We start from the raw sequence: 27,456 nt of genomic DNA on the forward strand, positions 1-27,456 counted from the left end.
CATGCTGACATTTCAGAAATGCCAACCTCTTTCTAGCGCTGAGGAAGGTGACAGGTCCCTTCAGCAGGAGACGAGCTCCGTTTTGTTGTGGAAATACATTCTTCCCAGTACCCTTGAAATCTCATCCTGAGGCAAGTTTGAAATAATTCATGCTTTCACTCTTACAAAAATTTTATCATGTTTAGAGTGAACAGCTGTGGTGCTGGTGGAGAGTGGCAGAAACATGACCTGGAACAGGCTGCTGGTGCCCGGTGGGCAGGAGCCCACGCGTTGCTTCCCTGTGCCATGGGAGCAGTGAGTGGGTGCCTGGCAGGGAGAACACACCTGGTACATGTGTGGTCCCAATGAGTGTGTAGCTGCCAGACGGAGAGGATCCCAGTGTGATCTGGGTGGGTGGATCCCAGTGAGGCAAGCATCCCTGTTGTCAGCACTGTGTGCTGCGCTTGATGTAACAGCCACAGAGCCAAGTGGGGCAAAGGGGCTGGGGGCACCCCACGGGCCTGAGGCAAGGTCACTGAGGGTCCTGCACTCATTTTGTGTCTTGTTTCATGCTAACACAGCTCTGTGATCACATGCTAAGCTGTACAGACAGGAATTTTACATGAACTGTTAGCACAACGAATTGCATCTAAAGGGGAGATTTGGGATGGATATAAGGAAGAAGTTTTTTACAGTAAGGGTGGTGAGGCGCTGGCACAGGTTGCCCAGAGAGGTGGTGGGTGCTCCATCCATGGAGACAGCCAAGGTCAGACTGGATGGGCTCTGAGCACCTGATGGAGCTGTAGGTGTCCCTGTTCATTGCAGGGGGGCTGGACCAGATGGCTTTAAGGGTCCCTTCCAACTCAAATGATTCTATGATTTGATGGTTTAGTAGGCATGGTGGTGATGGGTTGATGGTTGGACTACGTCATCTTAGTGGTCTTTTCCAGCGTTAATGATTCTGTTTCTATGATGCTGATGGTGATGGATTTCTGCCTAGCTTTGCTCCAGGGATGTGTGGCTCCTGGTGGGCTCTGACCCCACTGCCAGCCCCTTCTCTCACAGGCTCCATGCCAAAAGCTTGAAAAAGATCAGAGCACGCATCCTGCTTGCTCCAGCTTCTCATCCCCTTAAATGGGTCAGTCTTTCAGTAGGTGGGGAGGGAACGTCTCATAAAAACACCGTTGTCAAGGCTGCTTCTAAACAACAGGGCGGATATGCACGCCATTAGCATATAGGGACATGCAAGAAACTCCCTCAAATTCTGCCCTTGCTGACAACAACACCGTGAGTCACGTTGGCGCGGGGCCAGGCCAGGAGCAAGCTGCTGGGAAGCACCCGGGCAAACTTTCCACAGCCGACACCTGCCCGGGTCAGGAGCCAGCGTCAGGTATCCATGCAGGGATGCCGCGCTGAATGCTGCTGACTTTATTTTGGGCAGTGGAGATTCTGGCTGAAAGCTCACTTGAGAAGGTGCCAAAGGCCCAGAAAAGGTAACTGCTTAGGAAGGCTCAAGGTCACCCACGCTGCCCGCCTCTCCGCAGTGACATCGCTGCCCTCCGGAGCAGCACTGCCACAGCGGTGGAAGCCGAAGCATCCTCCTTGGGGCACGTGGGGATGGCTGCAAGTGTCTGTGCCCAAGGACAGCGAGCAGGGACGTGCCAGGAGCTGTGTGACATTCCGCAGAAGGGCAGCACAGTGCTCTGCGGGTTAACCGCGAAGCTCCCTGCGCCAGCTCCCCTGCCCCAGCCGCCAGACGCAAGCAATTTGTTTTGCATTTGGACTGGTAGGCTGGAAAACCAAAGTGCTGTGTTTTTAAGTTTATATTACATGCTTGCGTTCCAGTTCTGTTAATTAAAATCATGTAGCTGAATGAGCAGTTGCTGGATAGCTCGCAGGGTTTATTTTAAATTTTCTCTCTATTTTTTCTGGATGCTCGAGCATGTGATGCTCTTCCTCTCTCTGCTTGCAGTGCATTAATTCACCTAACTAGAAACTCTATCTGTCTGAACCAGTAAAAGTGCGCATTTGGGAACGGTTTTGTTTCTCACGGTATTTTCTGTTAGTGTTTGCCTACAGCTGCCAATGTAATTTATCAGAATAAAGTAGGTACTTCAAAATCATTTTTATAAGCTCTTCTTAAGTGTTCCACCATCACTTTGAGAGGGAAGGGAGCAAGGGGACCCTCAGCAAATAGAAAGAAATATGAGCACGTAGGAAGACACTTGAGTGATCGCACTTCTTCCTCTTTGTGGGTGTAATCCATCGCCTTGCCTGGATCAATGGGAGCAGAGGGTGGGCTCACCACCATGAAATTCTGCTCTGCCTTCGGCTGCGATGCCTGCTGTCACCTGGCACGTGGCCAGGGCAGCTCGGCACGGTGACCGGCTGCAGATGGCATGGAAAGGGTTCTGCACAGCAGCCTCAGACCCCGCTGACTTTTTATTGCTGTCAGTGCATCTGCCACAAGTTCTTCCCCATCTCCTAGCCTACGTCCTCCCCTGGCTTCCCAGCTGTTGCATGGCCTTTGCAATGCCCATGTAACCATCCCAGCTCTGCAAGAACCGTTCTTCTTGCGAGGCCGAGGAAGCCTCTGTGCAGGCAGAATATCTAGCTGGAGCACAGTGGGTGTCCAAAATTTTAGATCAGCTGTGTCGTTGCAGCCCTGCTCTGGTAAACAGCATCACCTCCGAGCACACCTCGTGCCACTGGTGTAGCGCCGGTGCAAGACTCATCCCACGGGGGGGGATGCTGCTTAAACTGCCCAGACTCCCAGTGTTGCTCTCAGGACTGCAAACTCAAAGTGCGGACATGCACAAGGCCGTGCCAACACAAGCATGATTTGCTTGGTCTGCACACAAAGCTCCTTGCAGCTCAGCTCCGCACCCACATGCTTCTGTCACGCAGGAGTGAGCATCCCCTTAACCCAGCAGAGCCCTTCTATGCAGATCTTTGCCTGCTCTGCATTGTGTGAAGTACTGACTCCAGAATTAGATCCAACAAGAAGACATTTTTTCTGCAGCAAGCACATTCAGACGTAGCCTTTTCAGGGCCTGTATCTCAGTTATTAATAGTATTGTTTGCCTTCTTTTGGAAAATTGAATTCATGTGATAAAGAGGAACTTTATATATTAAATTCTGATGCACAACTTCTGGTATGAGCGCTCTTGCAAAATACAGAAGTGGAAAATGTAGGTTACGTGGTGGGAAGTTGTTTGCTTTTGTTTGTTCATTTGCTGTTGTTGTCTTTTATTTTTGCTTTTTTTTTGTTGTGGCAAATTTTACATGACTAAGGCAGCAAAGAACAATAGCAACTTGTAAAAAATCCATTACCTGTTGATGTTGTCCCATCCAATTAGGTGGCAAATTCAGGCAGGCATTGCAAGGTTTGATAAGGGCTCTTACGTAGCAATTATTTCAGGCAATAAGAAAATGATTCAAAGATGTAAGTAGTGCATCTGCCAGTATACACATAGTTCTAGGTAAGCTTAATCAAAACAGAAGAACTTCTGGGAAGCGCAATCACTGGATTTCCTTCTGCAGCATGAAATGAAACGAGGAGCACAAATGTGGTTTTTTGCACAGGACAAATGCTGCAGAGTATTTCTCGGGGACCAATTCTCCCCTGGAACAGAACGGTCAAACAAAAGCAACACATCTTGGTTGTACTTCATTGGTGTGACTCTGTTTAGAAGGTACAGGACGGCAGTCTTTAGCATGTGGGACGCAGCTGAACGAAAATGGGTTTCTTGAATTTTTGGTGACTGACTGAAATCCACACACGTACTGGTTAGTTTAATTTAAGGAAAAAGGATTTTGTTTCTTTATCCTGTTACATAACTCTGGATCCATTCTCCCTTGAATACACAAGTGTGTTTATCATTAATCTTAAAGGGAAACAGTCACCCTTCAAAACCTTTGCTGAATTTTTATGTTTTTTAATGTTAGATCCCAAATGACTGGCTGTGAATTAAAGATGAAAACACGTTGTTTATTTTCTAAATCAGATTACTTTAACTTCATTTTATGCACAGCTCTTTTACTGCTTTTCCCCAAAAGCAACAGTGAAGAAAAGAAAAAAATCATTCTTTTGGGCATGACTTACAAAATGCAAAACATACAGCTCATGCAGCACCCAGCAGAGCAGAGTCCCTGTTATTGCTTTCAGCTCACTTTTATGAAGCCGGCTGCCTTTCAGCTTGGAGACATTCTTTAATAATACCTATAGCTTTCATTCTATGCCACATTCCATTCAAGGGTTTTAAATTGCTCAGGAGCTCTTGAAAATCCTACGGGCACGGGAGAGCTTTTTTACTTCCAGATAGCTGTCAGTTAACCTGAGACACCAGTGTGACCACTGGCACCCAGTTTGGTTCCTCTGGCTTTAGGGATCAGCTCCTGTAAAGCAGCAAGCATTTCTAGACCTGCCTGGTGTTTGGGAAAGTCTCGCTTCAGCCTTTCAGATTTGCAAAGTGCCTCAAATTAACATGTAATTACCTCGATGTAAGGAAACGACCAGCGGAAGCAATCCCGTAATGGCTAAGCAGTTTCAAACATAAGCAAAATAGGCCACCAGGAGTATTAAATCACATTCATAATAGAATGTAAAGCCATTGAGGCTGCTTTTCAAGAATTCCTGCGGCTTTTAGTTTCCTGGTGTGCACTGGTTCCATCATTGGCAGATTCACATGATGGGGGTGTATCGAAGTCATAGATTGTGCTTTGAGTTTTGTTTGATATTTTATGCATATATGACTTAAAGAGATAAACTAAGAAAAATTAACTGTCCAGGCCATAATTTCATCTAAAACTGCAACAACTGAGTGGATTGCATGGATTAGTGAAATATCCTGGTACGTAATAGCAATAGCAACAATTCTATTCCCTGATTCAGTAAAGCTTAAAATCTGCAATCCGGAGTCACTGCATGATGCTTAAATCCCCCACCAAATCTGCCACCTTTTTCTCAAGCTCATGGTCCTTTGCCATATAGGGGAACCCTGAAGGCTGCCCTTGTATGGGGTATTTATACAGGAAGTCTGTGTTTGCAGACTTGTTAATGCAGTGGGCTTACTCAGAGCATCTTTTTGCCATTCTTGCCTCTGTCCTTTACAGACAGCCAGTCTCTGTAGATTTCTGCCTGGAATACATTTTGCTGATTTTTATTTTAATGTTTATGTGTAAAATCTTTCCAATCCCTGCAAAACCTGTCTCTTGTTCTTGCCTTGGTCCTGAGTTACATTCCCTTTAGCAGGCACAGGTTGAGGAGAAACAAGGGTTTTTTTCCTTAAAAAGCAAGAAACATTAAATCTTCTTTAATTTTAAAGGTTCGCTGACGAGCGTATCTTAGGTCCTGGTGTGATATCCCCCCTCCATCCCCCTCTTGTGATAGAAATGTGATGATGTGATGAAACGTGATAGAAAATGATAGAAATGTCTACCTCTGCCATACGCTCACGTTAATATGCATCCATCTGTGAAATGAGGCAGTCCCACCGCTGCCCCTTGAGACCTCCTTCCCATGGTGCAGACACAGCGAATCTCTCCCGACTTCTGTGCCGTCTCGGTAGATTTCCATGTGCTAGAGCCAAGCTGGGGATTTGGCCCCGTGTCTTTTTTAAAACCTGTGACCCAGACGTGGAGATTAAAGACGAGTTCTATTATTGGATTAAACAGATACAAGAGGTGCTCACAATATCAGCACCTAACACCTTAAAACTCCAGAAAGGAGATCTGCGTGCGAATGGGGAACATAGTCTGTAGGAAAGAGGCAGAACACAAAGGAAGACCATTGCTAAGCTGTGCCTTGGACAGGTGTGCAAAACCCAGCCACACTGGGTGATGTGCAAAGCACAGGAGCGTTGTATCCTGACTTTCTATAGCATCACACTACTGGATATGCTTTAGGTCTGGTATACAAGTCATTTGGGCTGTATTTACCTGTAACCAAAGTGGTTTCGGCCTAACTTATTTCAGTTTGGATGAACGTTTTCATGGTGGGCTCTTGAAGGGGAGATGCTTGGTACTGCTATTCATGGCACCACCGCGTACTGAAATCAAAGGGACTGCAGAACTAAAAACAGTCATAGATTAAAGCCAGACCGACAGTAAAAGGACAGTAATTTAAGGCACAGTTTGCATGCTTAATATGATGCTCATGCTTATGCTTTGCAATTTGGGCTCTGACTTGTGACGCCGGTTATGTAAGAGCTGGAGGAGGCATTAGTGGTGCCACGGCCACAGGCACCCCAACGTTCACCGGGCTCCATCGCAGCAGTTGTGCTGTCTCGTAATGAAACAGCAGACAGCGATGCACATATTTATGGCACAAAAGGATGAATTAATATCATTGTTCCCCTTAGTTCCAGGTACTGTTTACACACTTCTGACTTCAAAACAGCTTGGGCTGGTTTTCTTTCCTTCCCCCAAACACTTTTTTTTTTTTCCCCCAAACACAGAGAGCAGCCACGTGCTGTGTGCGGCTGAATTTTTTTTTTTTTTCTAAAGGACGAGGAACAACAGAACAAGAGAGAGCCAGAGACAGAGAATACAGGCTTTGATTCCTCTAGAGAACTTGAGCAAAATGTTCCGCTGCTGTCAGTGGTACAGCTGTGCTGGCAGGAGCCACGGCACAGATGAGGCTCCAGCCTCTACTTGTGTTTTGCTGATGCTGAACCGCTTCCTCGCCGGCATCAAAGCATCCTTGCTGCAGCTGAGCCGCTGGGAGATGCTCTGCCTCGCTCCCTAGCACGGCTGTGGCCGCCTGGGTTTGCGGTTCCTCGTGGAGTCTCGCAGGGATGCCTGCGGATGCTGAGCTGCAGTACACGAGAAACCTGATTCATAAGGTGTAGGTGGCAGCATGCACTACATCGTGTAATTAGTTTAAACCAGGCTGTCAGAGGAGATAGCTCTTCAATTAGCTGCGTCTATCTTATACCTGCATCTATCTTTCAGTTTGAGGTCTATTCATTTTTCCCATCGGCTCGGATACTGGGAAATCAGGGAGCGCTCTGGAGTCGTGATGCTGTGGCTGTGGCACGCTGCACCTGGCGTCCTGCCTGCAACCAGTGCATCTCCCCGTGCTTCTGCACGAACCAGCCGAGGAAATCAGCTTTTCCTAGAGATGTCTCCGGAGCTGCTGTGATGGAATTTGGTCCCCTCACCAGCCAGGGCGTAGGTGAGGGGCTCCATAGGTGTCACTCACTGAGCACCATCCCGGTGGTGTGGGAAGGTCGGGTCGGTGTCTGGGACAGCCCGAGGCAGCAGGGCTAGGGGGAGTGTTTGCTCCTCTTGGCTCAATCCCTCCTGCTCGCAGCATGCGAGGTTAGTACAGAGGGATCTCTTTTTCTAGCTACTCTGCCCCTGCAATGTGAGCGGTATTTTACAGCGCAGTGCATCTCAGTCTTTTGCAGGGGCTGTATGAAAATTCCTAGTGAGCCTACATACTGCCGTAACCTTTTATTCACAGAACGACAGGAGATGAGGGTAGGAGAGCAGAGAGACATCTCTGAGTCACATCCCCGTCTGTCTCCAGGAGGAAAGCACACACGCTTTCGGAGAAACGAGAGCCAATGCGGGACGAACCGTTGCTCTGCTCCTTCCTCCTGCTGCCGCCCCACCGCACTTTGTCGTGCAGCCGAAGCCGGGCGGGGAGGAAGCAGAGAGCGGTGCTACCGGGTCCGTGCCGCTCCCCAGGCACCTGCCGGCCGCGCTTCCCCCAGCAGGAGCGGGTCGCCCCGAGCACGTAACGCTCCCCGACCCTCCCGGAGCGACACCGGCCGCAGAACCCGAGCCCCCGCCGTCCTCCCGGGGTAGCGCGGCCGGATGCTTTGTCTGAGAGAAGGGCTCTCTTTGTGCGGGGATGGAAAAATAGCAACAGACAAGAAACGAAACTCTCGCGCGGAGCCCTCGGGCAGCGGGTGAGGCTGCGGCTGGGAGCACACCGGGCAGCGCGGGGGCAGAACCGGCCCCGGCCCCGGGCGGCTGCAGCCGCTGCCCCGCACCCGCCCGCCCCTCCCCGCCGCCCCGCGGCCGCCTGCCAGCCCGAGCTCCGCCGCCGTGTCTGCGGCATGGCCCCTCCTCCCCCACACCCCTTCCTTTAGGCTCCCCCCTCCCCAGCAAAGAAGAGGCTGTGCCGGTGTTTTTCCACTCAGCAGGATGGGTGATGCTCAAAGCTCCCTCATTAGACAACAGACAAGAGAGGTCAGGAAGAAAGCGCTTATAAATTACCGTTTCCTCCCGCTCAGCGCTGCTAGTCGCGCCGCACCGCTCCGCCGGACGCTCCGCACGGCCGCAGGGGCGCAGCGGCGCGCAGGCACCGCGGGCAGCAGCGGACGCAGGTACCGGCGCCTCCCGGGCGGGCGGTGGGGTCGGAGCGGAGCGGAGCTGCGAACAAAGGGCGGCCGAGCCGAGCCTCGCCGAGCCGAGCTGAGCTGAGCCGTGCCGCGCCGCGCCGTGCATCTCCGAGCGGAGCGAAGCCGAACCGGGCCGGCAGCGCCCTGCCTTTGTCCGCGCTGCCTGCGCGTTCCCTTCCCCCTCCGTGTATTTATTTGCTCTTTCTTCGTCTCTCAACCCCCACCCCTTTCCCCAGCTGTCTCGTTACCCGAGTGGTTTTATTTCTTCCCCAGCGGTTATTTTCATCCCCCCCCCAACCCCTCCCCATCACCACCTTGCCTTAACTTTTCGCGAGATAACAGTTTGCAGTGGTGCAATTAGCCACTTGCTGACGGCCCTCCAGCGCATCTACGGAGCACGCTGCTCTTTTTCTCTCGCTTCCCCCTCCCACTCTGCCCGCTGTGTTTTTTCTGGCTGCCGTGCGCTAACCTCAAGTTCAGAGGCTGGTACAGGCGATGCCGCATCTGATGCTCATGGGCCTACCTGGTGGGTAATACCGCTGCTATTCTTCCTTTGCTTTTCGTCTTTTTATTTTTATTTTTTAATTTTTCTGTTGATCCTGGGCGAGCTAAAATCAAAGTTGTGATGGGCTTGGGGCTGCACAGAGCAGGCTGCGCAGCTCAGCGTGGTGCGGTGCTTCTGGAGTGAGCGGGATCCACGTTTCCCCCAGTGGCTTTAGGATAATGACTGCCCATCTCGCCTCTACCAGGCAGCGTGTGGAACGACTTGCGAGGTTTCCATATAAGAACATGGGAGAATTTATTTCACACGGGCAAAGAAATGTGCGGATTGTGTGTTATTTAGGAAACAGGAGGCAAGCTGTTGTTCTTAGGCAGCTCTGAGTGGGGCACAACTTTGTATTTAGAAACTGCAAAAGCTGATTTCTGCTGTTTAATAAGAGCTACGTTTAAAGGAAAGCACTGATGAAAGACATAGTGAGGGAAGATCCAGATAAACGCGAAGAAGCAGCCCCATGCATATTCCAGCCCAGTTTGTGCCGAGGTGTAGAGATGGAGTTTTTGGTTACTTCTCATTTTTTTAACCGTATTGGGAAAGGCATTACGAAAATGCTGTGAGAGAAGCTGGTTACGTTGGGAGAGCTATTTTGGTAACTGCAGTAATTTTTTGTTTGCATGACAAAATGTTTTGGGTTTTGTACTAGCAGGAAAGCGAGGCAGCCCTGTCTGTAGGCTTGTCAGCGTAATTTGGCGCTTGGATGACAGTTGCTACCGGTTTAGACTGTATGCGGTTGGGAGTAAAACATCCCATTAAAACCTGCTGCTGTGGAGTTTGGAGGGGAGAGGCTTTGGCGAGAACCTTGGTGTTTCTGATAGCTGGGTGTTTACTTCAGGGTTAGGATTTGGGGAGATCACATGAGAATTTTTTTCTCATTTTTTCCTTTTTTTCATTGTCTGCTTTTGCGTGAGTATTGCAGGGAGATTTCCCTGAAGGCTGTCGCAGAAGTGCAGTGGTGGGGTTGCCCAGAGGGTGTTTTTTCTTTTTTTTTCTTTTTTTTTTTTTTTAAAGAAAGATGTGAGTAATGGAGGCAGGCAGCATCAGGACCGAGTCACTCATCCAGAGTGAGAGGGAGTACGATCGAGACTGAGGCACGAGTGTGGCAGGAGGATGTCTTTGTTGCCTTGGTTAGGCTGGCACTGGAAACTTTATTTTCAGCACTTTCAGAGATAACATCTTTATATTTCCTCTTCAACTGCCTTTTCCTTTTCTCTGCTTTGCATGTGTTTTTTTCTCTTCTCTTCATTTGCCTGCATCTCACCTTCTCTTTTCCTTCCCCTTCTCACCTGCTTTGCATTGCTTGGAGGCAGCACCCACTGGAGGGCGACAGACACCTGTCCCCGTGCTGCCCCGCGTGGGAAGGGAGCGGACCCCACAGCCTGAGGGACAAAAGGCCGCTTCTTGCTGTCATTTATTAACCCGCGTCTTTTATGTGTGGTGCCAGGGGTGTTTGTTGCCACACTTTGCAAAAAGCGGGAGCTCGCAGGTGGCACTGTGATACTGGGAGGTACTGGGAAGGTGGCTGCGTGCTTGGGGTGCTGGGTCAAATAGCCCGGGGCTTTGTTTGTAGGGATTTTGGTCTAGAGTTCAGTAGAAATTTGGAGTAATTCAAATGCTGCTATAGTTGTTTTTATTTTACTTTGCTGTAGCTAAGAGCAGAACGTTGGCTGTGACTAATTTGTAGCTTTTGGGGGGTTGCTTAGATGTTTCTTACATGGCAGAGGTGAAATGTGTGGGCTGTGGCAGGAGGTTTTGGTGCATTTTAAACCCTGTATGAAAAGAGGTGCAACATTGCTGAGGAAGAGGGGAAGGCACTTTGGGCTGGCTTGCTCTTTCTGCACAGAGCTTATGAAAGCCCCTGTGCCTGAGCACAACTCTGTTTGTAAAGCCTCAGGGATGGATTTGTCTTACAGGTGATCATTGCACATATTTCAATGAGTTTTCTCTTAAATCAATACTCTACATAACCAAGACTGAGCTAGATCTTGGTGGTCTCTAGCCAAGTCCTGTTGGCTGGGTGTCTCCAAAGAAACCCTGAGGTACAAGCCTTTAGACAGGCTGCTGTGTCCCTAGGGCAGTGATGGCCCCAGTACTCACCTCAAGACTCAGCAGCAAACCCCTGTTATTTTAATTTTGTCCCTTCTCGCTTTTCCTGCACCCTTGGTTTGGATAAAAACTGCCAGTTCTGTCCGAAAGGGTCTCTCTCTGCACTGGTGCCCTACCCAGGCATTTAGTCATGTTCTGAAAAGATTATGCTCATTTGTTTCTTTTAAGTTTAGCCATATTACAACACATGAAAATGGATGGGAAAGCAGTGGTAGTGAAGGCCTTTTGCAAGTAATGCTTGTTTGATTGCTCATACTAATAAACTGTAGATCATTTAAGAAGTGCAGCTTTGAATAGATTAACTACTGGGATTAGTGCATTTGAGTTCTCATCGCTGACTTCACTCCTGTGAAGGGGGGCTGCTTGCAGGACTGGGTCCTCAGCATTTGGAAGAACAGCACGAGTTTGAAAATTCAGTGATTTAATAATTGTTGAATTTCTCCCATAAATGCATACTTACTTGAATCCTCAGCTGTTGTAGTGCCACGGATTTAATTGATTTGTGCTAGCTGAGTATCATCCCAAGGCATGTAAACTCTAGGCAATACTCTCTAAATTACTTACAGAGTAGCTAATATTGATATAAGATAATGTGGTAGAAATTAAACGAGTGTTGCCATTGTGCATTGTTCTCCCCCCTCTTCCCCTCCCCACTGAGACAGCCATTGGAAGGTCTACCATGCTGCCAGGCTGTGATTCTGGAACCGCGTCTGGAGTCCTACAGCATCTGCTGCATTTCTGTCAGCCTCATTTTTGTGTGCATGTCTAGATTCACACAAACAAAAAGCAGATCGGTGCTGAATCTAAACCCTGCTCCAAGAGCATCCACAAATCCTCCCAGCTTGGCTGGTGGAAGGGGAGAGTGAATCAAATCTGCAGCCAGCTGTAGGTGGGAAGCAGCAGGCAGATGGCATGCGGCTGCATGAGGGTGGCTGGTAAAGGCATGTGCTGCTGGGCATGCTCATTCATTTCACTAGTTACTGGATTTCCTGTTGTTGTTCTTTGTTGCCCAGCCCAGAGGAGCACCTTTGACTGCAGGACTTGGGTCTGAGTGCAGCTGGTGCTTGAGTGCTGGTGTGGAGAAGTGACGATGCTGTGCCAAAGTGCAGCAACACCCAGGGTTGGGGTGTGGGGTAGGTGGGCTGCCCACAGGTAGGAGAGCAGCCCATACGTAGAGCCACGGGTGTTGGGCAGCTAAAATGTTGAAAGCTTTTTTTTTTTTTTTCTTCAGATCATGTAGCATTTGCATTTTATTTTACTGCTGCGGTGTAGTTTCCTTACTCTTGAAACTGATCTAGGCAAATTTTCTGCAATGTTTACCACTGAATGAAATAGTTGAGAAATAACCTGATTTGAGATTGTTACTACCTTCAGTGTCTTGATGTTCTTCAAAACTAAGCTAACACAGAAGAAATTCAGAAAACTCTATGCATGCTAATGTTAAAACATGCCTGACTTGTCTTCCTGGGCCCATTTTTTTTCCTTTAAAATATTTCTTTTGCCTTTTCTTTTTCTCTTTTTTTTTTTTCCAAACAGGAAGAGAAAATCTACTCCGCAGAGACTCTTCTTCACGTAAGTGTTATTTATGCTTGTTTATAAAATTATAAAAGGGTTATAAAGATGATTAAAACGTTCCAATTCTGAACATTTGCCATCTGTTCATAGAAACCAAGTGTAGAGTATGTAAAGATAGGCTGTAGTTATACAGCAATAATGCTCAGCAACTGTTATGTTAAATCTATCTGTGCTGTTCTTCTGTGCCTATCACTGCAGAATTTAAAAACTCTGCAGACATTTAAGTAGCATGCCTGTAAAGTTGGTGTGTAAATCCTGGAGGGGCAATGTAACAGTGGTTTGCCCAAAGCAGAGGAGACCGGTGGGTGAGAGCTCATTTTAGCACCTTGGAGTCCCTGACCCCCAAACCCCATGACAAGAGTCAGCTTCTCCACCTTGGATTCTACAAAATCCAAGTTCTGTCTGTAGAACCATTTGTTTGCGTGCATGCGTACTAGTGTGTGCATGTATCTGTGTGGGTAGGAGAGAGTGCGTATATGTGTATTTGGCCTCAAATAGCATATAGGTATTTCAGGCCTTTTCTACAACCTGTGGTGATAACCGTTAAAATAAGACTAAATGCCACTGTGATTGGTGAATACTGTTGCAAATGTTTTGTGAAAGCATTTGGCTCCAGACTGGACCCTCGGTCTGGAAGAGCCCAGTACAGTATTCTTCATGGGACAAAGAAAGCTGCATGTTGTAAAAATTAAATAATTTTCTCCACACCACTTAGTGATTTGGTTTCCTTGCAGATCTCTGGTTTAAAAACTCCGAGTAGCATAGTAAGCTCTGCTCTGGTATTTCTTCCTAGTAAATAAATCTGATTAAACGTTTTAAGGGGCTGCATAGATGAAGAGTCTCATTGCTTAATGCAAAATTAGCTTAGCAAGGAAAATGACTGCATTGTTCATAATGCAGGGCCCGCTTTGCATAACTCTGAAGCATGTACTGTGTCAAGTGGCATGGCAAGCCCACGAGCGCTCACATCAGGCTGATTTCCCATAAATCAACATTTTTTGGAAAAATAACATATATCTCTGAATTGCAGCACTCCATTTATGCTTGCATAGCAACTGCTGGTTAATATGTAGCAAAACGCGGTGTGGTAACAAATGTTTTTTTGCTATTGTTGAGCTGGAATGTTAGTTCAGCTTCTAGATAAAAGTGGCTTGCGCAAGGCGCCCCGATAGACCATGATTTCTGTGGCTTGTATAGTAGTTCTGTAGGCAACCGTGGTCTGCTGTTCCCCTCCCTTGCTTCCCTTCATTTTCCATGTCAGAGAGGTGGGGTTAGGTGAAGGCAGAGAGCCGGCGGCCCTTCGAACCCAGCAAAGCACGAGTGTGCGGCCCGTTGCCAGTCAAGCATCCGCGGCAAGCACTCTTTGTTCCAGTTGTGTTTCTAGGAGAAAAGTTGTAAGACGCTTTAATTAATAGCTTTGAACAGTATGTGTTCTTTGGCTGGTTTTATGGATATCGTAGGGCCATCTTTCTGAAAACAATGAAGTCAATAGTTAGAGAAAGGAACCCCCACAAAGAATTAAGGAATCATCCTTTCTTATAGCTCGAATCCTAGCTGAGACTAGTTCAGGGGTTGGTATGTTTGTGAAGGTACATGATCAGTTTTTAAAGGTGACAGAGAAGGAAAAATTCCAGAAGGCTTTTGATTATTATCATTTCCAAGATTAGTATTTGATTCTAGTATAGGAAATTCAAACCTGTGCTTGTTAACCAGAGATTTTATATGGGAAATGGGTTGGGGGGGGGGAGGGTACACAACAAAAACCCAAACAAAAAATACCTTCAAAGAAAGAAGCTCCCAACCAGAGAACCCAAACAGACGAACTCTACAGAAGCGGCTGTATGATGCCTGGAAACTGCAGAATGAGTGTGCAGCCCCATGCAGCATAAGCTGGAAGAGTTTTCTCTGGACATTTCAATATCACAAGTAATCGGGAGCCTCCTAAGTCCAATACATATGCTCCAAAATGAACGTGCAATGAAAGGTTTGTGGTCCATAGGCCATTTGTGGTGCAACTTTCCATCACCTGCTGTGGCTTTTCAACAGCTAACGGCAAGCTTTAAGCATCAGAGCCTCTCTCTTCTGGTTCTGTGCATGAAATATTACAACTTTGACTCAATAACTCTACTTGTGCCTGTCTGTGCATCGGCTCCCTTTGGCTTCCTCAACTGTGTGGGCTTCTGAGAGAGTTAAACCCCAGGGACGGGCCTAGTGAGGCTGTTGCAAGATGGTGGCCCTGATGGGCAGCCATGCTCCTCTGAGCCTAGTCAGACAGGGCCGACTCCTGAGGCGCTGAATGCGCTGTGGGGGGTTAGCCCACAAGTTGGCCACTATGACAGAGAGGACTTTTTGTGCCAATAACAAGCCTTATGTAGTGGTAATGATAAGAAAGGGACCATCTTATTGTAGTCACTTTGCGACAAATACTACCACAATTCATTACTTTCCATCAGTGCCTCATCCTATGGAGGAATCACCACTGCCCATCTACATTGAGGAGGGGACAGAAGTCCCGATTGGTGAGTGCAGTTGGGATGGGATCTTTTTAAGGGGGGGTATAATGGTACTTGGGGTTTATATTCCTCACGTTTGTGTATACCCATTTGTCTTTGAAAAATTCTAAGGCTTGTTGGAAATGTTTTTGTTTTTATTTTCTCAATGCAAGTGTGTTTTAGACCTCCTGAGAATTGATAAATGCTACTAAGTGTTGGTTCCCATCCAGTCATAAGACAAAGCATGCGATTTATGCAGCAACTTCCGTGCAGATGTCTTAACACAACACTGGGGATGGCCACAAGTGTCAGGAAAGGTAGTGCCCACATCAGCCTTTGACCTCAGCATTGAGATACTCAGAATATTTCAGAATGTTCTGCCTGTTGGGCCAGCAGTTTGTGTCTTGCTTACACTGTCCTGCCTGCAGACTGACATTGCGTACCCTGCTGGAAAGCCAGGAGAAGAGTTAGAGAGGTTTACCATTACCTGTGTTGCACATCAGAGTGCTGCACATCCCCATGTCTGTGCTCTGGTGCAGATGTATCATCACTACATGTATATCTAGGTTCATTTTTTTTTCTCATTTTATTTTGTGGTGTTAGTAGATTTTTTGTTTGTTTCTTTGTATGTTGCATTTTGTTTGTTTTGTTTTGTTTTCAAATAGAGAAGCAGTGTTTCAGATAATCCATAAAGAAAGATACTAAAAGATCAGTAAGTTTGTCTGTGGTGATCTCTTTGGACTATAGAAGGCTGAGACTACATCATTTCCCAGAGCCACTTATTCTTGGATACATTCAGTAAGTGTGCCTTAGCTACCACCTGCAGAATCTGTACTGTTGAGCAGTTGTGTCTCTTCAAAAAACTTTTTTTTTTTTGCCACACATCCTGAATTTTTCCATCCCTGAACTTAAGCAATTGCTCTTTGTCCTACTATCTTTTGAGCTAGATTAATTACGTGCCTCTATGCGTAGTACCTTGAAGGTATTTATAGGTGGATTGCAGCCCAGGAGTCTTCTTATTTATAGACCTTTTTAATTTATCTCTCTTACTCTCTCCTTAGATCATTTTTTGTTGTCCTTACTTGTATTTTCTATACTTTTTCTAACTCCTTAGTAATCAGTAGAGACTCTAGATTTCTAGATGCTTTAGATTTCCACATCATTCTTTCATATGTACACATCCAAAAATAGCCTAGCTTTGACCCTTCTCCTGCATCACTCAGAAACATCACATATACAAACTGAATTACGTGGCTAATCTTACCTGCAGTCACCTTTAGGTCTTTCTTGGGTTCACAGCAAGTCACTGCTCTCCTGAGATGTAGGGCTTTTTATTAGCAGCAAAGCCCCGTCCCATTTCATGCCACTTGGTTATTTTACCTTGGATTGATTTAAGATGGTATGCCTACATGTTGATGTTAATGCTCTGGGATTTTTTCATTTTAAAAACAAGTTGTTTCTGTTTCATGATCTACAGAGCAAAGAAATACTAACGGTTTTGTAATTTGATATCTATTACATCTGTCTCCTGTGCATTACCCCAGGCTCCTTTTCCAGCTCCATCATTCTTGTTTGCATACTTTCCCCTAGTTTTCCTTCTAGTTATAAAAATTCATAAAGTAAAACCTGACAGGTCTAGCTCTCTCCTTCATGTTGTACATTTTCTTCTTGTTAAACAGCTAATATGGTGTTGCTGTGCTTCTTCTGTGTATGGTGTGATGTGGCCTTTCCACATCACAATTAACTTTTTTTCTCACATCCTCCGGGACTGCAGTCAGCTGAGCATCTGAACAACATCTGTCCCCTCTGCTAGAACCCCTATGGTTGAACCATAAAGCTAAGTTCTGTCCTGGGCCGCGATATTTTCAGCTTGTCTGTCCCATTGCACTGAGGAAATGTTGACTGCTGAGGTGTTGGTATATGCACAAGGAAAAAACTGTAAGGTTGATGAGTGACAAAACCAACCAACCAAAAAAAAAAAAAAAAAACACCAACCAAAAAACCCCCCAGAAACAACCCTGAGAGTGGAAAGATTTTAGAGGATGTTTGTTCAGTGTTGCCATGAAGGAGGTTTGTTGGATCAGGATCTGAAATGCAGCAATAGCCATGAAGTGCCCAGATTGGTTTGGGAGGTGCATCATTTCTATTTTAAATATGTATCTGGACTGTCAACACCGCAAGTTGTAGTTGAGGGAGAATAAGTGGAAAAAGTAAATGATGCAGAAATGAGAGGAAACCACAAGCTCTAGGTTTGGAATTTGAACACCTGGAATGGGTCAGGGCTTTTACAGTAGTTGCGTGCAGTATAAATGGTCAAGCTAGGAAGTCAGCTGCAAAAGTCTGCTCTGGGTTTGGGTCTCAGTTCTGCTCCTACTTTCCATTCAGCTTGCTGGAGTGATCCAGGTTCAGGGTATCTGTTTACACCTGTGTAGAACAGAATAGGACCAGAATAGGACCAGAATAGGAGTTTAGGCTGGAGAAAAATAAAACACAGTGCAGTTGTTAAAACTATTTAGCACAACTGTCACTTACTTTTAAAGTGTTTGTTTGGAGAACTTAGAACATTTCCTCATCTAAAACACATTTTGGGTAGTATACAAAGTGCATGCTATTCTGTCCCAAGCCTGACCAATAGTTGTAGATTGCTTTGTAACTTCTATATTTATGAAAAAAATAGAGAAATCAGTTCTTTCCGAGTCTAAATTTAACAGCCCCAATTATTTCAAGCAATTTGAAAAGGAACGTAAATCTCACTTGTTTATTACAGCTGCTTCGTGAAAACAGCAGCTAAAAATAATAGTGTATAATGAAAATCTAGCTAACACTATCATGAGATAACCAACAAAAGATCTGCTTTATGGGATCTGGCCAAAGGCAGCATTTCCTTCTCTGGAAAGAGGGCGTTTGCATTGAGGAGAAGTTGGTTATTACCTAAATGGTGTTTTTATCACCTTGTGTGAAATGAACGTATCAGCATCTCTGCGTAGATGAATAAGTCTTCTGACTGGAAGAAGGTCTGAGCTCTGCACACTTTCTGCATACTTTTAGCAGTTTCTCAAGTACATTCCTAGAGGAAGGTAGGTAAGCTAGGTGCAAACAAACATCCTACTAAAAGATAAGTTAAGCAGTTGAGAAGATTCTAGGTGAAGGAATAGGCAGAGTAGACTGTTGTTCATCATCGCTGGTCAGTAGTGGGAAATCGTTTCAAGCTAAAAGAGGGGTGGTTTATAAGGACTGAATACAAGGAAGAAGGTTTTTACAATAAGGATGGTGAGGCACTGGCACAGGCTGCCCAGAGAGGTGGTGGGTGCCCAATCCCTGGAGACAGCCAAGGTCAGGCTGGACGGGCTCTGAGCACCTGATGGAGCTGTAGGTGTCCCTGTTCATTGCAGGGAAGTTGGACCAGATGGCCTTTAAGAGTCCCTTCCAACTCAAACGATTCTATGGTTCTTCAGTTCTGTGGTTTACAAAGAAAAAAAAACAAAACAGGAAGAAAATATTTGTACTGGCAGTCGCTGTATTTGAGCCATACAGAACATCACTGAGGGAGTAATTGCCTCCTCAGGGATGAGGGAGCAATAGAGCTGTAGGTTGAGATGTTTGTTTATGTTATTCCTTCCAAGTCACATTTTGAGATCTTAATGTTGTTTAATACTGCCTGTCAAATTAGTTGCAAAGGCACTCAAAATCAGGGTCTAATTCTCCACTGATTTACTCCAGCAGAGCTTTGTTGATTCCAGCAGCATTGCTATTGCTTTATCACTGTACAAATAGAGTCAGAGCCAGATCCTCTTGTTCAGGGATCAGTCCTGCTGGCCTTGAACCCTGGGGTATGTCTGCAATAGATCTGAGTCGTCCCTGCACAGACAGAATCCCAGGAGTCTGCTTCTGATCTTACTGATCCACTTTTGCTAATGAATAGTACTGCCTTAGTGGACTTACTTAAAATGTATGCAAGTGTTACATAGAACTTGTATGTGTAGGATATTTTCCCCCATTAAATCATTTCGCTATGATGGAAAACTCCATCAGCACTCTGAAACCATATTCTTTTGGTGGTACTCAGAGGTCATGGTGTAGCCCAGGCTTGAGTGATCTTGATTAGGGAAGAAGAATTTTCTTGTAATCGCACACACTTTCTTGTGCAGTTGCTCAGTCCCTGCTTTTAAGTATCTCTGATGTCTCTTTAATGGTAAAGTCTTTCCTGCATTTCCACTCTTCTCCTGCTTTTGAGCAGATCACTGAAAGACAGATGTGTTGTTATTTTCACTTCGTCCCTTGATAAGAGAGTTAGAGCTGGTTTTTTTAAGCAGTCAGCATGGGAAGTGCAGCTTTCTCAGGCAGAGAGAGTGTTCGGCACCTTAAAGAGAGCGGGCACGGAGTCTCCAGGAGGCTGCCTTCCCTTGTTAGGGAAGAGAACCATTGCTGTCATACGCCCTTCTGGGTTTGCTCTTTCACGGGGTGCTGGCATGTGGAAAGCTTGATTTTTGCCAGGTCCTGAGTGCCTTCTGCAAGGTATTGAGTGCCCTCCTATCCTTTGCAGCCAAAAAAGAATTGATTGCTCTTGGCATCAGGCAAATCTGGACCCAGAAGACCACAGGTAGTATTCACCAGTTATTTATGTGCTTTTGCATGCCAGAGTTTGTCTGAATTGATTTCCCTAGAATACAAGAGACTTCAGGTATTAATGATGCTTGCCACTAAAATCATTATTTTATATTTTGAAAATAATAATAATACACTAATAAGCATGACTTTTATTTCATTGCCACAGGGAAATTATTATTTTTTTAAAATTAACTACAGTCCAAGTAACTATTAGCTCTTTAGATTCATTGCAAATGTGTGAGTTACATACCCTGAATGAGCAACATATTCCAATTCATTGTGGCACAGTCAATCGCAGGACACATTGTGGAAAGTAATAATTGGCATGCATTGTAACATTCATTAGGGTGTTTGTGTTTGGTTTTCTTCAGGGAGTATGTTTTTAGTCTGACCATAAAATGCATATTCTCAGATACGCTGTCAGTAGGGACTGTTGCTTGCTTTGTACTTGACCTAGAGCTCACTCATTTGTCACTCACCACACACACCCTCTGTATCTGCTTCTTTCCAATGACTCGTGTTGTATACGTGCAGCGTCAGAATATGAAGGTCGAGCTTTCCATTCAGTATTGTCTTCTCATTTTGTGTCAATCCTCTTCTTCCCTTAAATTCTAGTCTTCTTTCTTGCCCCGATAGGAAAATTCAGATTGGTTATTAGGAAAAAGTTGTTCACCTTGGAGGAGTGGAGCAGTGGGACAGGATGCTTGTGGATTGTTCAGGCTGCACTCTTGGCGATTTCAGAGCCTGGCTGAACAAGGCCACCTGTTGGCCCTGCTTTGAGCAAGAGGCTGGTCTACACGGCCTCCGGAAGTCCCTTCATCTTAATTATTTTATGGTTCTGTTTAGTACCCAGTTCCTGTTCTGATTCAGCCATGCTGATGCATGTGTCATTATCTCCTCACTCCCCATTCACCCGGACAGAGAGTGGGAGTGACCTCATGAAGGTCAATGAAGTTACAGAGGTTTTACTCATGGGCGATCAAAGTCAAACCTCAGATGAGGGTAGCAGGTGAAATGTAGGTATCTCTGTGATTAGTTCAAGCAGCCTTGAAGAGGGTTGTGGGGTATTTGGGATTTAGCAGTCACCAACTGTCCTTGCTCCACTGGGACGTGCCACTCTCCTCATGCGGCCAGGGCCACGTGAGGGACTTAACGCTGCACAAAGCATCTGCTTCTCAGCTCAGCGCCTTCCCAGCCCTGCAGCTGTCTGCCAAAGAGCTTGGGGTGTGCAGGCAGGCGTCGATGAGCTTCATAGGACAGCAGGTTTCCGTGTGTTGGTCCAGATGTGAGCAAATGGTGCCCTTTCTCAGAAGAGTGCTATGCTCCCATTCACCCTAGCAGCAGTGAGCTAGATATTACCTACAATATGTAAGAGGAATAGTTTTATAGAGTTGCTCTTTCCATACAAACTACCTGGATAATGTGATTTTTTTTTTATTATTTTTAATCAGCAAGCGTCTCTCTCCCTGTATGTATCCTCCTTTACTCTTGTAGTGGGTTGCTCTTTCCAATATGAAAAAGGCCTTGTGCCATGCAGAGGAATACAGTAGCATAAAATACCACCACTTGATCAGTAGAGTCGAGGGCCCCTTCTCCTCCACTCCTCCCACAGTACGCAGACAACAGATTGCAGGTCCTATTCAGTGATATTCACATAAAGAATGTGACTGAATCATCTGTTCCTCCGAAACTTACCTAGCTACAAAGATGCAGAAAAGTGAACTGGAGGAGGTTCTCCTGCTTTCCACTGTCAGTTTACATACAGAGAGTTTTTATGGCTCTCTCAGCTGTTTGCTATGTACCCGTCATTTATGGTGGAACAGCAAACAGATTCCCACCTGTTTATATCTCTTTAGCACATGAAAGAAAGTCATGAAAAACAGTTGTTGTCATGATGCAAACAGCTTTGGATATTAAAGGTTAATGTGCCACGTTTGTTGTAAGCGTCTTTGCTGACATGAAATTGCACTAAGAAAGCATTTGTCCTCAATGGCTCAGTTTTATGAACTGTGTCTGAACTGGTAAACAGGAGTAGGGTAAGTTTACAGTAGTCAAGTTGGGACTATAAAAGCAGCATGCAATGAAAGCCATCAGCTGGCTTTGGAAAGATAAGAGATGGAGAAAACCACTCAGGTTGTTCGTGTATTGTCATGTTTTATTTGGAGATGCTTACCTGCGAAAGCCAGCAGAAAAGCAAGCACTTGTAGCCCACAGGAGTGACAGCGGCTGTGCGGCAGATACTCATGTCACGTTGAGTAAGCCTTGCTCTTAGGAAATTCCCTGCAGGGGCAGCCGTGCCAGTGTGAGTTCAGCAGGGCTGTTGTCCCAGTGCTGTGTGGGATCAGGGCGTTGTTTGTGCTTGGTGTGGGCTCGGCACTTTGCAACCCGTGGAATGCAGAAGTGGTTTATAAGTTCTTCTCCCTGGAGAAGTGGAATATTTGTTCGGGTGCTGTCTGGTTTTCATATGTCTTGATGTAAAAATGAGTGCAGCTCTCTGAATGGATGTCCAAGATTGTCCGTGGCTAAACAGAACTGGAAGTACACCTTGACTGGAAATCAGCCCGACCCATGTGGTGTTTCACAGCGTACTGCTTTAGCGATCAATTCAGAAGTACTTACTTCAAACAGAGACCTTCAGAATAGATGAGGAGTGATCAGAAATGTGCAGATTTTGATCAGATCGTGTCCAGTGAGAGGCCTGTAGGAACGAGTGGCCCTGCTTCTGACGTGCCCTACGTGCGGGGGCTGCGGCTGGAAACTGTGCCAAGGCTGGGCTGGGTTTGAACAAACCGTGCCAGTGTCCAGCCTTGCAGGCAAGCACCTGGCACCAGCTGCGCAAAGCAAGCAAACAGCGTAGTGTCTGCACAGCTCTGCTTTTTCTTTTTTCTTTCTTTTTGCTCCTGTTAACAGGCCTGTTTTTCAAAACTGCGTTCTCTCTCTGAGCTCGTTCATCAGTGCTGTCACTTCTCCTTTTAGCATGTCCTCAGCAGAAATCCCCTGCTCTCTGTTCTGCCCCACCATGTCAGTAGCTTTAGATTCATTTCCTCTGTGAAACTTCATGTGTTTCAAGTTTCTGTTCCATTTTTTTTCTGGAGGGGAAGGAAACAACAACAATACATTAAGCCTCAGGGTGCATAGGAAGTCTCTTATGGCTGAAGCCCGTGCGTGGTGATGCTCAGCTCAGGCACCGCAGCCACTGGAGTATGGCAGTGAGGGCTGCTGCCCCACCTCAGCCCACACAGACATCTCCTGCTGGGATCTAGGTTGTGAGAAGAAAGGACTGTGGGACCTGCTTAAGCAGCTGCCACAGGTGGGCTTAGAGATCTGTCCTCGGCTGTTGTTTGAATTAAGATGAATGGATAGAAACAATGAAAACACAACCTGGTCTTTGTATTGAGGTGTTCCGTGCAGATATGGCAACAGCCTGGTTACAGAACAGATCAAAGCCTTTAGTGGGTATGGGAAAGTGGACTTGTTTTTCCAAAAACTTTTTCTCTTATGCATACACCTGTTTCCTCCCTATTTAGGAAGTATACTGAAAAAGTACAGCAGTCTTCAGTTAAGAAAAGTCTGAACACCAGCACTAGTCAAGTCAGTAAATTTAAGGCTAAATTTAGAAGCAGATGGGGAAAAAAAGCCACAACAGGTGAGAAAGGAATGATTTATTCCCCAGAAATAATGAAATAATGAATTCATACATTTAATTGTTCATTTTCTTCATTGAATGGCTACTTTATTGTTTCTCCTCCATGCACTGCTTTGCTGCTGAGGCACGGAGATGGCTCTCAGACATTAACATGCATTGTAAGTGCCTTGCAGATGTGTCACGTACAATCAATACGTTATTAATCACATAGAAAAAATTCAGTAGGCACAGCACACAACACTGACTATTCAAGTTCATAAGCTTTGTGTGCTTTCAGTTTTTTTCTTTTTTTACAACAGGATGAGAGACTGTCTTCGTAGTTTTTTGTGTGGTTTATTAGTGGCAATAGAACTTGTTTAATTAACACCAAGACATACTTGAGAATTGCAATCCACTGAACAGCAGAGTTTTAGAATCAAGACTAAGGTACAGAAATGCTTGTTCCTTTAGTTGAAAGTTGGATAACTGCAGGAGGCAAGCTGGTTGAAAAGCTGAAGATGCGCACAGCTCATTGAGTCATCTTTACAATGCCCATCCTGCCTGCAAAGCCATCACCTTGGATACACTTGGATACACTCCTGTGTTTTGATAAGATCCCTCTCTTAAAGATTAAGGCTTTGAGAGGTGGTATCACACAGAGAATTAATGTTTTTTCACTTTGACAACTGGAGAGCTGGTACAGCAGAGAGTGGGGGGGGGGGTGCTGGGGAAGCAGCAGGGAGCTGGTGCTGCTTTCCAGCCTCCTGACAGCCAGGCTCCTGCTCACTGGTGCACCCAGGGGCATTAAATTAGGTCAGCTGCTGGCTTCACGTGAACAAAACCAAGTGCTCACTCGATGTTTTCCCACACGTAATTACCAGTGCAGGGTACCAGGGATGAGCACTTTCCATTCGTTCTCCCACCCTCTGCCAACGCTTGCATTCATACCTTCCTCCATGCTCCTTTTTGCAGTTTGGCCTTGGGTTCTCTTCTTTGAGGGTAGAACAGAACAGGAGGAGAGTGGCTCTCCAGTGCAGGATGCTTGGGTTTTGGGTTACAGGAGACTTGCAGGTTCTGGTTTCTGTCCCTCTGCAGTTCTGTCCCTCATCTCCGCCTCTGCCCCAGTGTATAGGGATTGTGTTCCCTCTGGAACCCACTGGGGTTTGACCTCTGTGGGTCGTCATTCACCTTCTTTCCACCCCACACAACAGGAGGGGAGTTCTTAATTTTCTCCCATTGGGTACATCCCCTGGGTTGGTTGTAACTGTTTTATTCTTTCAGATAACAAGTATAGCAAAATGAGCATCTAGAGCATTATATGACAGCAAATTTTCTGCTGCTGAGATCCCAGCAAAGATTCCAAATTTTGTAACAGCTCTGAGCTGTAACAAAGTACCTATTTGAACTATTTGAAGAACCTGAATGGAAACACCACAGAGAAAAAGAGTATGTGGGGAAAGAAGCTGTCTTTTATCCAGATCGCTACTGATGAAAAAGAAATTGCATTAAGCCTTGGGCTTTCCTTTCAGAATAGACTTCAGCTTTGTGAAGGAGTGCGTTTTCCTCCTGGAACATTTTCAGTAGCAGATTTTCCAGTCAACCTTAGAAAACTAAAAAATGGGTGGTGGTGAGAGAAAAAGGAAAGATGAATAAATAGGAAGGGAGATGGCAAAAGCTGGAGGGAAAATTGAGAGCGAAGAAAGATGAATTGATAGATGTTCAAATAAATATGCTTACTCAGGGAAAAATAGCCAGGAAGAGAGGAGTCCATTAAAGACAAAGAGACTGAGTGAGAGGGAGCTGAGGCATTGCTAAGAACGGAGTTAGCGTGTGCAGTAAAGGAAGGGATATCATTTTTCAGAAGCCATAGATATTTTGTTCAGTGAAGGAACTTGGATGTGAGTTAAGGACAATAAATGAAGTCAGGTGCTATTTAGATACTAGTGTGGCCTCCAGGGCTGCCAAACTTACAAGCTTTTTCTTTTGCAGATCAGGAAGGCTTGCACTATGGCCATAAGTTTGATCAAGGGGCTGTTTATTTTAATCACGTATTGATTGGCTTAACCACACTGCTCCTTGAGGGAGCAAAAGCTGTCAACATCAAAATTTACAGCTTTCAAAGTTCCAAGTAATCCTAGGAAATGAGCCAAACATAATAAATGCAGTTTTATTCGGACCTGGTCCTACTACTGTTGAAATCAATACCAGCTTTTCCATAGCTCTCAGCAAGAGTTGAAGCTGCTTATTCGAAGAACAACTCCTCTGATCCAGAAATCAGGGCAGCTGATTCTGAAATAGTCATGAACATAAATATGAAACTCAAAGAAAGAAACTGACAAACAGATATAGGAAAGCTCTGTTTTTAAGGGAGCATTACATTGATTTCCAAGATATGAAAGAAAAAATTGGCAGAAAAATTAAAGAGGTGATAATATCTAAAGAGGTAATGAGTTTAAGTAGGGCTAGAAAAATTAATTATAATGTGATAAATTATAGACGTGTTTCAAAAACCATTGAGACAGAAAAGGAGAGAGCAATGAGAAGCTCAAGGTACGCAGTCCACACAAGCTGAACTTGGTAGAAGAGGGTCCTTGAAAGCAGAAGCAGTGGTTATACACATCACACTGCAAAAATAATCCCCAAATCAGCCGTACAGACATGCAATCATTCCTCAGGCAGAATTCCCGTTAAGGTTGGAGCTACTCTGAGTATACACTTTGCTTTTAGTTTTCTAATGGTAGAGTTATAAAACAAATATTCAGTTAGGATTCTAGTCACAAATTGAGTGTATGCAATCCCTATTCAGAGTTTATATGCAGTGACCAAAACCAAAGTAGCTCCTTTGCTGTGGCTTATGATCTTCAGATACAAGACAAGACATGCATTTTTAGCACGCACAAATATTTACAAATGCCTATCTGTGTGTACAGGCAGACTTTGATTTCTGTGTATCCATCGGAGCTTGGAAAACCATTTGTTCGAAGACTTGATTTTTAAGGATTATTGAGTGAGGTAAGCTCTGTGATGAGTTTGTCCTTGGGGCTCCTCCTGGGAGGCGTTACCCTGCGTCCGTCTCCTGTCTCTGTCTCTAAGAAGCTTGGAGCGGATCATTACTGTAATCCCAGAGCAGAAACCGAACAGTGTATTTTCAGATGTGTAATCTGGGGGTTGTCTATCCAAAAAAGTCGGTGGTTCAGCAGTAATGTGAGTTGTGTGTCATTCTGACAACCAGGAGGTCTTGGTGGCCTTCCTCCATGTGCATCGCTCACCATGGAACCTCTGCCCGGCCTCTCCCTTCCCCTACCCCTCATTTTTTGCATGTTACGAAGGATTACATTTCAATGCCAGTGTTTTTTAAAGGGTATCGGTTATCTGAGGCGCAGGCTGTACGTGCAAAGATGTGATAGCTGTGTCACAGCAGATGACCCAGGTCAAGTTAGCTGTGAAGGCTCTCTCTTTATGGTTAGTCTCCTGGTATTTTCAGGGACTGCCATGGAGGTCAGCAGGAGAGTTGGGGTTGTCACAGGGGTATTTCCCACGAGGAAATCCCTGCACCAGGCACACAGGGCAGATGTGTGATTCTTCTGAGGAGCCCCTGAGATGCTCCTGGCTGTGTAGGGAACAGACGTTTGAGACGTGCAATGAGGCCATGCTTGCTCCCTTGTTCTAATTTTCCACATTCTACCAGCATCAATTTGACAATCGATACCTTCATCCTCAGTTAATTAGGATTTGTACCAGTGTACGTGAGAGCAGATTCTGGGCCTGGCTCCCTTTGCTGTTGGGTCAAGCGCTGGCTGTTGGGCCGTGCTCAGCCTAGCAGCACACTGCAGTGGGCAGTCCTGACTGCTGCTCTTTATTTATCCCTATTAAGTTCATCAGATGCAGACAGAGCTTCCTGGGGCCATCCAAAGCTTCCTGGAGGGGGTACTCTCACAGGCAGCCGTGTCTCTTGGAGGCAGACACGTGTCTCCAGAAAGCAGACATGTGCCTCCGACTTGGATCGTTCATTTTGGACTATGTGGTTGTAAGAGCATTTTCTTACAATATATTTCCTTGGGGGATCAGATGGACTTAGATCTCGGATACCATCCCCACTAAGTGATACAGTAAAAATAACCTATTATTCTCTGGTTCTGACCTGGGCGGTGACAACATATT

General features: G+C 45.7%; 1 protein-coding gene and 1 long non-coding RNA gene across 12 annotated transcripts in view; one reads left to right on the plus strand and one right to left on the minus strand.

The window, feature by feature from the left end:
• The window catches only part of LOC110404863, a 50,453-nt gene extending 42,462 nt beyond the window's left edge, over positions 1–7,991 (minus strand). The window contains exon 1 of the long non-coding RNA XR_002442532.1: positions 5,421–7,991. This is a non-coding gene — a long non-coding RNA (uncharacterized LOC110404863). The remainder of the gene's footprint in view (positions 1–5,420) is intronic.
• The window catches only part of SLC6A6 (solute carrier family 6 member 6), a 112,392-nt gene that overhangs the window by 48,064 nt on the left and 36,872 nt on the right, over positions 1–27,456 (plus strand). Inside the window, exons 1-3 of one of the 11 annotated variants that reach the window (XM_021409618.1) lie at positions 8,088–8,181; positions 12,532–12,567; positions 15,024–15,089. In XM_021409618.1, coding sequence (XP_021265293.1) covers positions 15,035–15,089 — 55 coding nt within the window. In that variant the 5' untranslated portion in view covers positions 8,088–8,181; positions 12,532–12,567; positions 15,024–15,034. Of the gene's footprint in view, positions 1–8,062; positions 8,319–8,367; positions 8,860–9,895; positions 10,397–12,531; positions 12,568–15,023; positions 15,090–26,225; positions 26,308–27,456 lie in introns of those variants that run through there. The other 10 variants (XM_021409617.1, XM_021409621.1, XM_021409624.1 and 7 more) reach the window with 10 other exon arrangements.

This window comes from Numida meleagris, chromosome 11, assembly GCF_002078875.1.
Source record: "Numida meleagris isolate 19003 breed g44 Domestic line chromosome 11, NumMel1.0, whole genome shotgun sequence".
NCBI classification, from domain to species: domain Eukaryota; kingdom Metazoa; phylum Chordata; class Aves; order Galliformes; family Numididae; genus Numida; species Numida meleagris.